The sequence below is a fragment of the Schistocerca americana genome, unplaced genomic scaffold, assembly GCF_021461395.2.
Source record: "Schistocerca americana isolate TAMUIC-IGC-003095 unplaced genomic scaffold, iqSchAmer2.1 HiC_scaffold_54, whole genome shotgun sequence".
Taxonomy (NCBI): domain Eukaryota; kingdom Metazoa; phylum Arthropoda; class Insecta; order Orthoptera; family Acrididae; genus Schistocerca; species Schistocerca americana.
In genome coordinates this window covers 923,245-935,975 of record NW_025726280.1, presented here as the reverse complement: position 1 = coordinate 935,975, position 12,731 = coordinate 923,245, and the positions used below count along the sequence as shown (strand labels likewise).

The window sequence follows — 12,731 nt, the reverse complement described above, 5'->3', positions numbered from 1 at the left end:
TCACAGGATTGGTTCATAACATAGACAGTAAGAAGGGTCAGTCGTCTTGTACTTAAGTCGGCATTGTGCCATTTCTTTATAATTCCGATGCAATTTCTGTGTTTCGTTGTCAATAAGAAGGTCCAAGGGATACAGTAAATCTGAAGTGAAGCATCGGAATCTATAACTAGTGTCACAGGAATGGTTCAAATCATAGACAGTAAGAAGAGTCTGTCTACTTGTGCTGAAGTCGGCATTGTGCCTTTTGTATTTAATTCCGATGCAATTTCTGTGTTTCATCGTCGATAAGAAGGTCCAAGGGATACAGTAAACCTGAAGTGAAGCGTCGGAATCTATAACTAGTGTCACAGGAATTGTTCAAAACATAGACAGTAAGAAGAGTCAGTCTTCTTGTACTTAAGTCGGCATTGTGCCTTTTGTATTTAATTCCGATGCCATTTCTGTGTTTCATCCTCAATAAGAAGGTCCAAGGGATACAGTAAACCTGAAGTGAAGCATCAGAATCTATAACTAGTGTCACAGGAATGGTTCAAAACATAGACAGTAAGAAGGGTCAGTCTTCTTGTACTTAAGTCGGCATTGTGCCTTTTGCATTTAATTCCGATGCAATTTCGGTGTTTCATCGTCAATAAGAAGGTCAGAGGGATACAGTAAACCTGAAGTGAAGCATCGGAATCTATAACTAGTGTCACAGGAATGGTTCAAAACATAGACAGTAAGAAGGGTCAGTCTTCTTGTACTTAAGTCGGCATTGTGCCTTTTGCATTTAATTCCGATGCAATTTCGGTGTTTCATCGTCAATAAGAAGGTCAGAGGGATACAGTAAACCTGAAGTGAAGCATCGGAATCTATAACTAGTGTCACAGGATTGGTTCATAACATAGACAGTAAGAAGGGTCAGTCGTCTTGTACTTAAGTCGGCATTGTGCCATTTCTTTATAATTCCGATGCAATTTCTGTGTTTCGTTGTCAATAAGAAGGTCCAAGGGATACAGTAAATCTGAAGTGAAGCATCGGAATCTATAACTAGTGTCTCAGGAATGGTTTAAAACATAGACAGAAGGAAGAATCAGTCTTCTTGTACTTAAGTTGGCATTGTGCCTTTTGTATTTTGTTCCGATGCAATTTCTGTGTTTCATCATCAATAAGAGGGTCAGAGGAATACTGTAAACCTGAAGTGAAGCATCAGAATCTATAACTAGTGTCACAGGAATGGTTCAAAACATAGACAGTAAGAAGGGTCAGTCTTCTTGTACTTAAGTCGGCATTGTGCCTTTTGCATTTAATTCCGATGCAATTTCGGTGTTTCATCGTCAATAAGAAGGTCAGAGGGATACAGTAAACCTGAAGTGAAGCATCGGAATCTATAACTAGTGTCACAGGAATGGTTCAAAACATAGACAGAAAGAAGAGTCAGTGTTCTTGTACTTAAGTCGGCATTGTGCCATTTCATTTTAATTCCGATGCAATTTCTGTGTTTCATCATCAATTGGAAGGTCAGAGGGATACAGTAAACCTGAAGTGGAACATCGGAATCTATAACTAGTGTCCCAGGAATGGTTCAAATCATAGACAGTAAGAAGTGTCAGTCTTCTTGTACTTAAGTCGGCATTGTGCCTTTTCTATTTAATTCCGATGCAATTTCTGTGTTTCATCGTCAATAAGAAGGTCAGAGGGATACAGTAAATCTAAAGTGAAGCATCGGAATCTATAACTAGTGTCACAGGAATGGTTCGAAACATAGACAATAGGAAGGGTCAGTCTTCTTGTACTCAAGACGGCATTGTGCCTTTTCTATTTAATTCCGATGCAATTTCTGTGCTTCGTCGTCAATAAGAAGGTCCAAGGGATAAAGTAAACCTGAAGTGAAACATCGGAATCTATAACCAGTGTCACAGGAATGGTTCAAAAAATAGACAGTAAGATGCGTCAGTCTTTTGTACATAAGTCGGCATTGAGCCTTTTGTATTGAATTCCGATGCAATTTCTGTGTTTCATCGTCAATAAGGTCGGAGGGATGCAGTACACCTGAAGTGAAACATCGGAATCTATAACTAGTGTCACAGGAATGGTTCAAAACATAGACAATAAGAAGGGTCAGTCTTCTTGTACTCAAGTCGGCATTGTGCCTTTTCCATTTAATTCCGATGCAATTTCTGTGTTTCGTCGTCAGTAAGAAGGTCCAAGGGATGCAGTACACCTGAAGTGAAACATCGGAATCTATAACTAGTGTCACAGGAATGGTTCAAAAAATAGACAATAGGAAGGGTCAGTCTTCTTGTACTCAAGTCGGCATTGTGCCTTTTCCATTAAATTCCGATGCAATTTCTGTGTTTCGTCGTCAGTAAGAAGGTCCAAGGGATACAGTAAACCTGAAGTGAAACATCGGAATCTATAACTAGTGTCACAGGAATGGTTCAAAGAATAGACAGTAGGAAGAGTCAGTCTTCTTGTACTTAAGTCGGCATTGTGCCTCTTCTATCCAATTCCGATGCAATTTCTGTGTTTCGTCGTCAATAAGAAGGTCAGAGGGATACAGTAAATCTGAAGTGAAGCATCGGAATCTATAACTAGTGTCACAGGAATGGTTCGAAACATAGACACTAGGAAGGGTCAGTCTTCTTGTACTCAAGACGGCATTGTGCCTTTTCTATTTAATTCCGATGCAATTTCTGTGTCTTGTCGTCAATAAGAAGGTCCAAGGGATACAGTAAACCTGAAGTGAAACATCGGAATCTATAACCAGTGTCACAGGAATGGTTCAAAAAATAGACAGTAAGATGAGTCAGTCTTTTGTACATAAATCGGCATTGAGCCTTTTGTATTTAATTCCGATGCAATTTCTGTGTTTCATCGTCGATAAGAAGGTCAGAGGGATGCAGTACACCTGAAGTGAAACATCGGAATCTATAACTAGTGTCACAGGAATGGTTCAAAAAATAGACAATAGGAAGGGTCATTCTTCTTGTACTCAAGTCGGCATTGTGCCTTTTCCATTTAATTCCCATGCAATTTCTGTGTTTCGTCGTCAGTAGGAAGGTCCAAGGGATACAGTAAACCTGAAGTGAAACATCGGAATCTATAACTAGTGTCACAGGTATGGTTCAAATAATAGACAGTAGGAAGAGTCAGTCTTCTTGTACTTAAGTCGGCATTGTGCCTCTTCTATTCAAATCCGATGCAATTTCTGTGTTTCGTCGTCAATAAGAAGGTCATCGGGATACAGTAAAAATGAAGTGAAGCATCGGTATCTATAACTAGTGTCACAGGAATGGTTCAAACCATAGGCAGTAAGATGAGTCAGTCTTTTGTACATAAGTCGGCATTGTGCCTTTTGTATTTAATTCCGATGCAATTTCTGTGTTTCATCGTCGATAAGAAGGTCAGAGGGATGCAGTACACCTGAAGTGAAGCATCGGAATCTATAAATAGTGTCACAGGAATGGTTCAAATCATAGACAGTAAGAAGAGTCAGTCTTCTTGAGCTTAAGTCGGCATTGTGCTTTTTGTATTTAATTCCGATGGAATTTCTGTGTTTCATCGTCGATAAGAAGGTCCAAGGGATACAGTAAACCTGAAGTGAAGCATCGGAATCTATTACTACTGTCACAGGAATGGTTCAAAGCATTGACAGTAGTCTGAGTCAGTCTTCTTGTACTTAAGTCTGCATCGTGCTTTTTCTATTTAATTCCGATGCAATTTCTGTGTTTCATCGTCATTAAGAAGGTCCAACTGATACAGTAAAGCTGAAGTGAAGCATCGGAATCTATAACTAGTGTCACAGGAATAGTTCAAACATAGACATTAAGATGAGTCAGTCTTCTTGTACCCAAGTCGGCATTGTGCCTTTTCCATTTAATTCCGATGCAATTTCTGTGTTTCGTCGTCAGTAAGAGTGTCCAAGGGATACAGTAAACCTGAAGTGAAACATCGGAATCTATAACTAGTGTCATAGGAATGGTTCAAAGAATTGACAGTAAGAAGAGTCGGTCCTCTTGTACTGAAGTCGGCATTGTGCTTTTTGTATCTAATTCCAATGCAATTTCTGTGTTTCATCGTCAACAAGAAGGTCAGAGAGATATAGTAAACCTGAGGTGAAGCATCGGAATCTAAAACTAGTGTCACAGGAATGGGTCAAAACATAGACAGAAGGAAGAGTCAATCTTCTTGTACTTAAGTCGGCATTGTGCCCCTTCTATTCTATTCCGATGCAATTTCTGGGTTTCGTCGTCAATAAGAAGGTCAGAGGGATACAGTAAAAATGAAGTGAAGCATCGGAATCTATAACTAGTGTCACAGGAATGGTTCAAAACATAGACAGTAAGATGAGTCAGTCTTTTATACATAAGTCGGCATTGTGCCTCTTGTATTTAATTCCGATGCAATTTCTGTATTACATCGTCAATAAGAAGGTCAGAGGGATGCAGTACACCTGAAGTGAAACATCGGAATCTATAACTAGAGTCACAGAAATGGTTCAAAACATAGACAGTAAGAAGGGTCAGTCGTCTTGTACTTAAGTCGGCATTGTGCCATTTCTTTATAATTCCATTGCAATTTCTGTGTTTCGTTGTCAATAAGAAGGTGCAAGGGATATGGTAAATCTGAAGTGAAGCATCGGAATCTATAACTAGTGTCACAGGAATGGTTCAAATCATAGACAGTAAGAAGAGTCTGTCTTCTTGTGCTTAAGTCGGCATTGTGCCTTTTGTATTTAATTCCGATGCAATTTCTGTATTTCATCGTCAATAAGAAGGTCCGAGAGATACAGTAAACCTGAAGTGAAGCATCAGAATCTATAACTAGTGTCACAGGAATTGTTAAAAACATAGACAGTAAGAAGAGTCAGTCTTCTTGTACTTAAGTCGGCATTGTGCCTTTTGTATTTAATTCCGATGCCATTTCTGTGTTTCATCCTCAATAAGAAGGTCCAAGGGATACAGTAAACCTGAAGTGAAGCATCGGAATCTATAACTAGAGTCACAGGAATGGTTCAAAACATAGACAGAAAGAAGAATCAGTCTTCTTGTACTTAAGTCGGCAATGTTCCTTTTCTATTTAATTCTGATGCAATTTCTGTGTGTATCGTCACCAAGAAAGTCAGAGGGATACAGTAAACCTGACGTGAAGCATCGGAATCTATAACTAGTGTCACAGGAATGGTTCAAAACATAGACAGTAGGATGAGTCAGTCTTCTTGTACTTCAGTCGGCATCGTGCTTTTTCTATTTAATTCCGATGCAATTTCTGTGTTTCATCGTCAATAAGAAGGTCCAACGGATACAGTAAACCTGAAGTGAAGCATCGTAATCTATAACTAGTGTCACAGGAATAGTTCAAACTTAGACATTAAGATGAGTCAGTTTTCTTGTACATAAGTCGGCATTGTGCCTTTTGTATTTAATTCCGATGTAATTTCTGTGGTTCATCGCCAATAAGAAGGTCCAAGGGATAAAGTAAACCTGAAGTGAAGCATCGGAATCTAAAACTAGTGTCACAGGAATGGTTCAAAACATAGACAGAAAGAAGAGTCAGTCTTCTTGTACTTAAGTCGGCATTGTGCATTTTCTATTTAATTCCGATGCAATTTCTGTGTTTCATCATCAATTGGAAGGCCAGAGGGATACAGTAAACCTGAAGTGAAACATCGGAATCTATAACTAGTGTCCCAGGAATGGTTCAAAACATAGACAGTAAGAAGAGTCAGTCTCCTTGTACTTAAGTCGGCATTGTTCCTTTTCCATTTAATTCCGATGCAATTTCTGTGTTTCATCGTCAATAAGAAGGTCAGAGGGATACAGTAAACCTGAAGTGAAGCATCGGTATCTATAACTAGTGTCACAGGAATGGTTCAAAACATAGACAGTAAGAAGGGTCAGTCTTCATGTACTTAAGTCGGCATTGTGCTTTTGTATTTAATTCCGATGCAGTTTCGGTGTTTCATCGTCAATAAGAAAGTCAGAGGGATACAGTAAACCTGAAGTGAAGCATCGGAATCTATAACTAGTGTCACAGGAATGGTTCAAAGCGTGGACAGTAGGAAGAGTCAGTCTTCTTGTACTTAAATCGGCATTGTGCCTTTTGTATTTAATTCCGATACAATTTCTGTGTTTCATCGTCAATAAGAAGGGCCAAGGGATACAGTAAACCTGAAGCGAAGCATCGGAATCTATAACTAGGTTCACAGGAATAGTTCAAAACATAGACAGTAAGAAGAGTCAGTCTTCTTGTACTTAAGTCGGCATTGTGCCTTTTGTATTTAATTCCGATCCAGTTTCTGTGTCTCGCGTCCGTCGGCCGTCGTAATTTAATATATTATTATTGTTATTATTATTTTTTTTTATTGTTGCCGACTTACGTGGCGGGCCTTCATAAAAATGATATTTAAGTTGAACAATGTAATAAACTTTTCATATAAATTTCCTCGGCTAGTCAGTTGACGTTAAAGCAAAAGATCTTTAGTTATTAATTACAATTCCGGCCCACACACGCGCGAGTGTATTTTCTTACCTCCGTTGACCATTGTATTGTAGTCGGAGTCCTGGCTCTGGGTCTCGGCTATGCTACTGAAAATAAGAATCTTAAAGCTAAGTATTTCTGCAACTTCGTGCGGCTGTGGAGAAAAATTAATATTATGCTAATAGCGGGCGAGTTTTCCGCTTCCGCTAATTTTTCATAACTTAATATCGCCACGTAATGGCGTCGTTGGCTGCATCGGCCGCTGCGATTGTTGAGCTGTAAATTACTTGAATGCAGGTTAATTCAAGGAAGGCGGACATGAAATCGGGATCACCTCTTACAAATTAAAAGTGAACAATAATATTAAATCAGTATATTATATGCTTAACTCATACAAATATGCTTACATTCGTCAGCACACACAAGATGTCCCTCTAGACACATTCAAGACAAAAGAAGAAGTAAGGTCGACTAAAAAATTAACAAAAGAGTGTAACTGGGCGTCTCTTTAGATCATTCTGTCATAAATTATTTCTTTGCAATCTAAACCTACACAGAGAAATTATTATTTTAAGGCTACATGAGAAAAAAAAATCTCTTACAAATTATGAATGTCTTCTTTATAAATATTGTCTTTTCGTAATATGGCACTGGGGACGCTATATTGCCCCCCGAAATGTTTATGTCATAAAAAATGTTCGTGTTTTTTGACATAAATATTTCCACTTTCATGTCCACAGTGTCCACACGCAGAGTTTTCTTTCATAGTCTACATATGTCACATCGTATGTTGTAATTACTGAGGTGTGTTGCACACAAAGTGTAATACAGATGAAGTTATCTACATAACAATATAATATACAATTGGTTACGTATGCAGTCATGTACAAAAGGACATAGAATACAACTAGTTTTATTTTGGTTGCTTCTTCTTAGGGTTGCAACTTTTACAGTGTTCAAAGGTATAGAATCACGAGTTAGTCCATAAACTTGAAGTCCCAGGGGTGTCAACTATTCGCTCCCCATTTGGCGCGGCCGTAGGGAAACCTGGGGAAAACCTCAGCGGAGCGACAGACTAACTGCTTTGGTCACTTTCACTTAATTGTTTCTGGAATGTCATTGGAGTACAGAATGTGCATACAAATATTTTTGTTGCACTATGCAAAAAATGAGGTCATTAAAACAATTGATTGCGGTGTCGTTGATCTACGCCGCGACGTTTGGCTCGCGACGGCGTCGGTTGGTGTGTTCGGTGCTCGGCGTTCGCGGCGGCTGCGGAGAGGTCAACGCCCGCTCGACGCCAGCGTGTGTCTCGCCGTCGCGGAACGTCAGAATCAGCTGATCGGCTGCACCGTTGGCGATGCGCTTCTGTCTCGGCCGGGCGTGGCGGAGTGGGATGATATCCGCCCCCCGCTCTTGTTGGCAGGAGTCAGCTCTGCTACGCATCTCCGACGTAGTACATGAAACATACACACAACCAACGTAATATTTGTTTCCCGCTTCAAGTGGTTACGCTAGTGGGAAAGGAGCATTTATTAGTGCGGCAGTTGTTGTTAAGTTTTCGCCAGTTTCCGAGTGTCAAGCTAGCACTGTCTTGCAGAAAACATGACATGGACCTTCTCCCGTGAATGCAGTTTTGATGCAATACTGTTTCCATTACACGTCAGTTTTTGTCTTGATAAAATTATTTATGTTTTCGCCGCACTCGCAGGCACTGGTGAGTGTCCCAATACGAGCTTAGCACAAACATTCGCCGTTTCTGCGGTCGCTGTTTTGCAACAGTCCACGCATCGCATTCCAATCTCGCATTATTGTGCTCACTGAAACTACAGTCTGTCCCAAAAATATTGACTGTGGGTTCACTTCACGTTAACAGTTCACATTTATAGGCAAATTCACAGTTTTTCGTGCGTAATATTGGCGTTTGGCGTCCTCACCGCTGTTGAACGTTCAATACTAGCACCTCACTGTCCATATCACAGTTTCACCTTCACAGTTTTTCACACTGCTTAAAGTAACTGTTTCGATTAGTTCACAAACACTAATGTATTTCTTTCAGTCTGAACTGGATTTTGGCTAGTGCTGGATTTTACCAGTCTCTCGCACTAATTATCTCTTTTTATTTTCCACTTAGAGTCGTACTTGCCTTCAGATTTTTTGACTATACAATTGTATTTCCGTCTCATCTGAGGTAAGTCCCCATGTCATGTCTGCCCACTCACTGCGTACTTGCTCTCCAGAGCCAGGCTCGACTTTACAAAACTTTGCCTCTCGCATTATTGTAGACATTTTATAATCTAGGCCTAGCGTGCAAGTTTCTAGATTAGTGTTTGATTCGTGTAAATCTCTGCCTTAGCAGATGGCAATTTATTTTAACAGTGCTTAGCGGTAGTCGCGTTTACTGATTTGCTTTGTACCTTGTCCATAACACATGAGGTACCTTGGGTGATGTACACCCTGCACTCACATTGTTAAGTAAATTATGCTTGAGCATATTTCAAGATCGGTATAGACATAAATACATAGAACAACATATACACTATAATATTAAATTTCATAAGCTGCGTTACTACTACAGTTCAAAAATATTCATGACACACTAATGAAAAATTCTTTCATCGTTACATGCTATTGAATTTTCTCTTTTTTAATTTTTTTTTTTTTTTAGCGTTTTTCAACATGAAATTTTTAAAATATTCTTAAATCTACGTTCACTTTTTTTTTCTTCAAAATGCAATTGCTTAAAAGTACTATTATTCCTTAACGTCTACAAAATTGAATCGCACTAATCTTGTGTGCCTCATTGTCTTTAAATGTTACACTAAAATCTTAACATTTACACACAGAAAAAAATACACTCTAAACTTAACCTACTACACATATGTAAACGTTGCTCTACTGAGCGAACTTCTTTAAGTCTTTGTAAGTATTTTTCTTGTTTCCTTCGTAATTGCCTCCTTCTTTGACCACGGGATGGTGTAGTTTGCGTGACAGAAAGTATCGTGAGGTACCACTTCGATGTTATAGGTGTAGCCCTCGATAACACCGGGTTTTTCCGAAAACACATTCTCATAATCTGTAAGTAGCTGAGTCAATTCGTTTTGTTGTGCTTCAGTCAAATGTTCTGACTCCCTAACTTTCATGGCTATCAGTTTCCTTTTTTCCTCTCTGTCTTCCGTAATAAACTCCTTATAACATGCTTGTCTTGTACTTAAGTCAGAATATAAATTCATTACCTGTATTCCTTCGAATCTCGTTTGAAAGCTCCGGCAATATTTACCGTGCACTTCCCGTGTCCTCAACAACGGCAAAATTACACGTCTATCCTCATTCATAAGGCTTACTTCCCCGCACAAGAGGTCGATTTTTGCGTCCCTCTGGCGTAAAAATTCCATGCCCAGGATGCAAGCAACACCTAATCCCTTAACTACTAGGAACGAGCTTTTCATTGCTTCATTTCCTACCGTAAACTCGACTTGCACCTGGTGCTTTATGATATGAGATTGTGCACCTATTGCACCTGTTACACGACAATTCTTCACTGGCAATACTGGTATTCTATTATTTTGACTCAAGTACTTGTAAAAATTTGCACTCATGACATTGGTTGACGCACCGGTATCGACTATTATCTGTATTGGTGCTCCATACATATCTGCTTGCAATATAGCCTGCACAACACTTTTGTCGGTTCGGTTACATGTCTGCGGTATGTCTACAAGTTCCTTTTCTATTTTTGTTTCTTCATTGTATCTCAGCATACAAAGTTTATGGCTGTCATCCGTGAATGTGCCCTCACTACACCATCCTGCAGCCAACAACGGAGAACGTATTGTGGCTGTCTTTAGTTTAACGGATGAGCATTAGTGGGTTGACAGTTGTCTGTCACTTCCACTAACCTCACATTGTGATTCTGGTTGTTGTTGTTGCTACTGTTGGGTTGGCCACCCTGCCTCCCCGATGGTGTATTTTGATATTGTGTATGGCTCTGGTTTTGCGGTGGTCGGTTGTAACTTCCTGACATGTTCTGTGATGGACCTGGGTTGGCGTTCCATTGTGGCGCTGTGTTTTGTTGCCACTGTGGTGTCGGTTCGTTACGACCACGCCACTGGTTTCGGTTGTTCCGCCATTGCGGATTGCCGTTACCATTATATCCATTACTCATGCGTCCATCATGATGTCTCTTTCGATTTTCACGATTATAACCGTTGCCGTTATAACCATTGCCATTGTTTGTGCCTCGATTCTGTTGCCGGTGCTCTTGCCTATTCCCGTTACCATTTGGTACTAAGCTACTACCGTTACTGTGGCTGCTATTGTAATCGGCTTTGTGTTGATTATAGCCTGCATGGTTCCGCTTGTTTTCGGTTTTCATATCTTCGATCAATAGGTCAACAGAATCCACTATTTCCATGAATTGTTCTATATCGTATTCCGGCACATTGATGAAATATCTTTTAATTTCACTGGGCAACTTCATTTTTATTAATCTGATTATGTCACGATCGGACATTGGCTCGTCCCAGTACCTGGTTTTGTTTATATACTTTTCGAAATATTTGCGTAACGTTCCCATCTTAGGATTGTACATTTCTGGACTGTACAACTCCTTTCGTAGTCTTTCTTGGACGCTATCGGACCAGAATTTTTGCAAGAATGCACCTTCAAACTGTTGCATCGTTAGACATTTTTCGGACACGTCGGTGGCCCACAGTGCCGCGTCACCTTGAATAAAGGAGACCACGAACTGTATTCTTTGTCTTTCCGTCCATGTCCTGGGAAACACATTCCTGAAGCTCTTAATAAATACAACAGGGTGGACATTTCGTTTTTCGCTATTGAAGGGTTGGAATGTCCTGTGTTTTATTACATTGTCCTCTTTTTTGCACATCTGATTGCTACATTCTGGGACATTCATCACTTCGTGATGTACGCTGCACGGTATCGCATGTTGTTCGTGCTCATAATTCGCATTAGGTTGCGGTTGCGCACTCGCACCCTGGCTACCGTCAGCGTTATTATAGTAATCAGTACGCGGAGTCTGATTCATGATCTGTCCGCCACTGTTTACATTGCTTTCCAACGCAGACAGTCTCCGCGCGACCTCCTGTTGCCAATTTGGCAACTCCGCAGTCACACGGGACTTAATCTGTGTTAATTCGCCATGTAGTGCGGCAGCGCTGGCGTCAATATTTACACTCGCGGCCGCAGTCGCTTGTTCTACAGCTGTTTTTACGTCGCTTTCAATCTTTGCAGATATCTCGCGATCCTTTACTTCTAGCCATTCATTTAATTCTTTTTCTACTTTTTGAGCTTGCACTTCCAAATATGCGTCTATACTTTTCCGTGCATCTATCTCCACATTATCCACGCGGTTGGTTAAAGTCTGGACATTGTCTTCAAGCCTAGCCTGCGATATCTGTAATTTTTGCATCTCTCCGGCTAAGCTTTGCACAAGATCGGGGATCTCTTTGCACGCATCCCGCATCTCGGCTAGTTCGCTTTGGATCCTATCTAGTTTCGCTTCATTACGCTGCTCTTGCTCACGTAGCATCTGAGCCAGTTTTTCGTCTCTTTGTTTTTCCCTCTGTTCTGACATTCTTTCCTTTTCCCTTTCTTTCAGTTCTCTTTGTTGCTCTTGCTCATGGAGCATCTGAGCCAGTTTCTGATCTCTTTCCCTATCTCTTTCTTCTAACCTGCGCAGAAATTCTGCAAATGGATCTGCAATCGGTGAGCATACTGGTGCCCCGCTTAATCTAGCACTCGATTGGCCCCCCTGCCCAGGCACTGGAGTTGTTACTCTATTCCCATTCTGCTGTGGAGCGTCATTCACCGTCTACAGATCCTCGCCCCTCGCTCCGGAAACTATGTTATCCGAGGCGGTGGCTTGGGATTCGTTTACGTATTGCAAATGATCCTCACTTTCCATATTAACAGAATTTTGTTCTTCTGGTACGGATGCTTTAGGTTGTCCTATCTTACCCATACTAAATTCACTTTAAGCTACTGACAAATCTTTAACACTGATACACACACGATTAATCATCCCCTCCAAAAATAAACACATAAATACACGAAACGAATAATTATCCCCTCCAAAAATAAACACATAAACACACAAAACACCGAAGGTATCTCATGTGCACATGGGTTCGATATTCCGCACAGAGCTACACAGGATGCTTGCACAATAGGCCTTACCTTACTTATTTTTCTTTCTCGCAATCCTTTTTCTTTTCTACACTTTTTCCTCTCCAGATCTCTTTAGGGTG

General features: G+C 40.4%; 1 protein-coding gene across 1 annotated transcript; it reads right to left on the bottom strand.

The window, feature by feature from the left end:
- Positions 1-7,029: 7,029 nt before the first annotated feature.
- On the bottom strand, positions 7,030-12,445 carry LOC124586125 (homeobox protein 2-like). The gene is made up of 5 exons (XM_047131412.1): positions 12,300-12,445; positions 11,362-12,155; positions 10,359-10,836; positions 9,696-9,756; positions 7,030-7,035 (listed from the first exon to the last, which is right to left on the bottom strand). The coding sequence occupies exons 1-5, from the start codon at positions 12,443-12,445 to the stop codon at positions 7,030-7,032; spliced, it is 1,485 nt and encodes a 494-aa protein (XP_046987368.1).
- Positions 12,446-12,731: the final 286 nt, after the last annotated feature.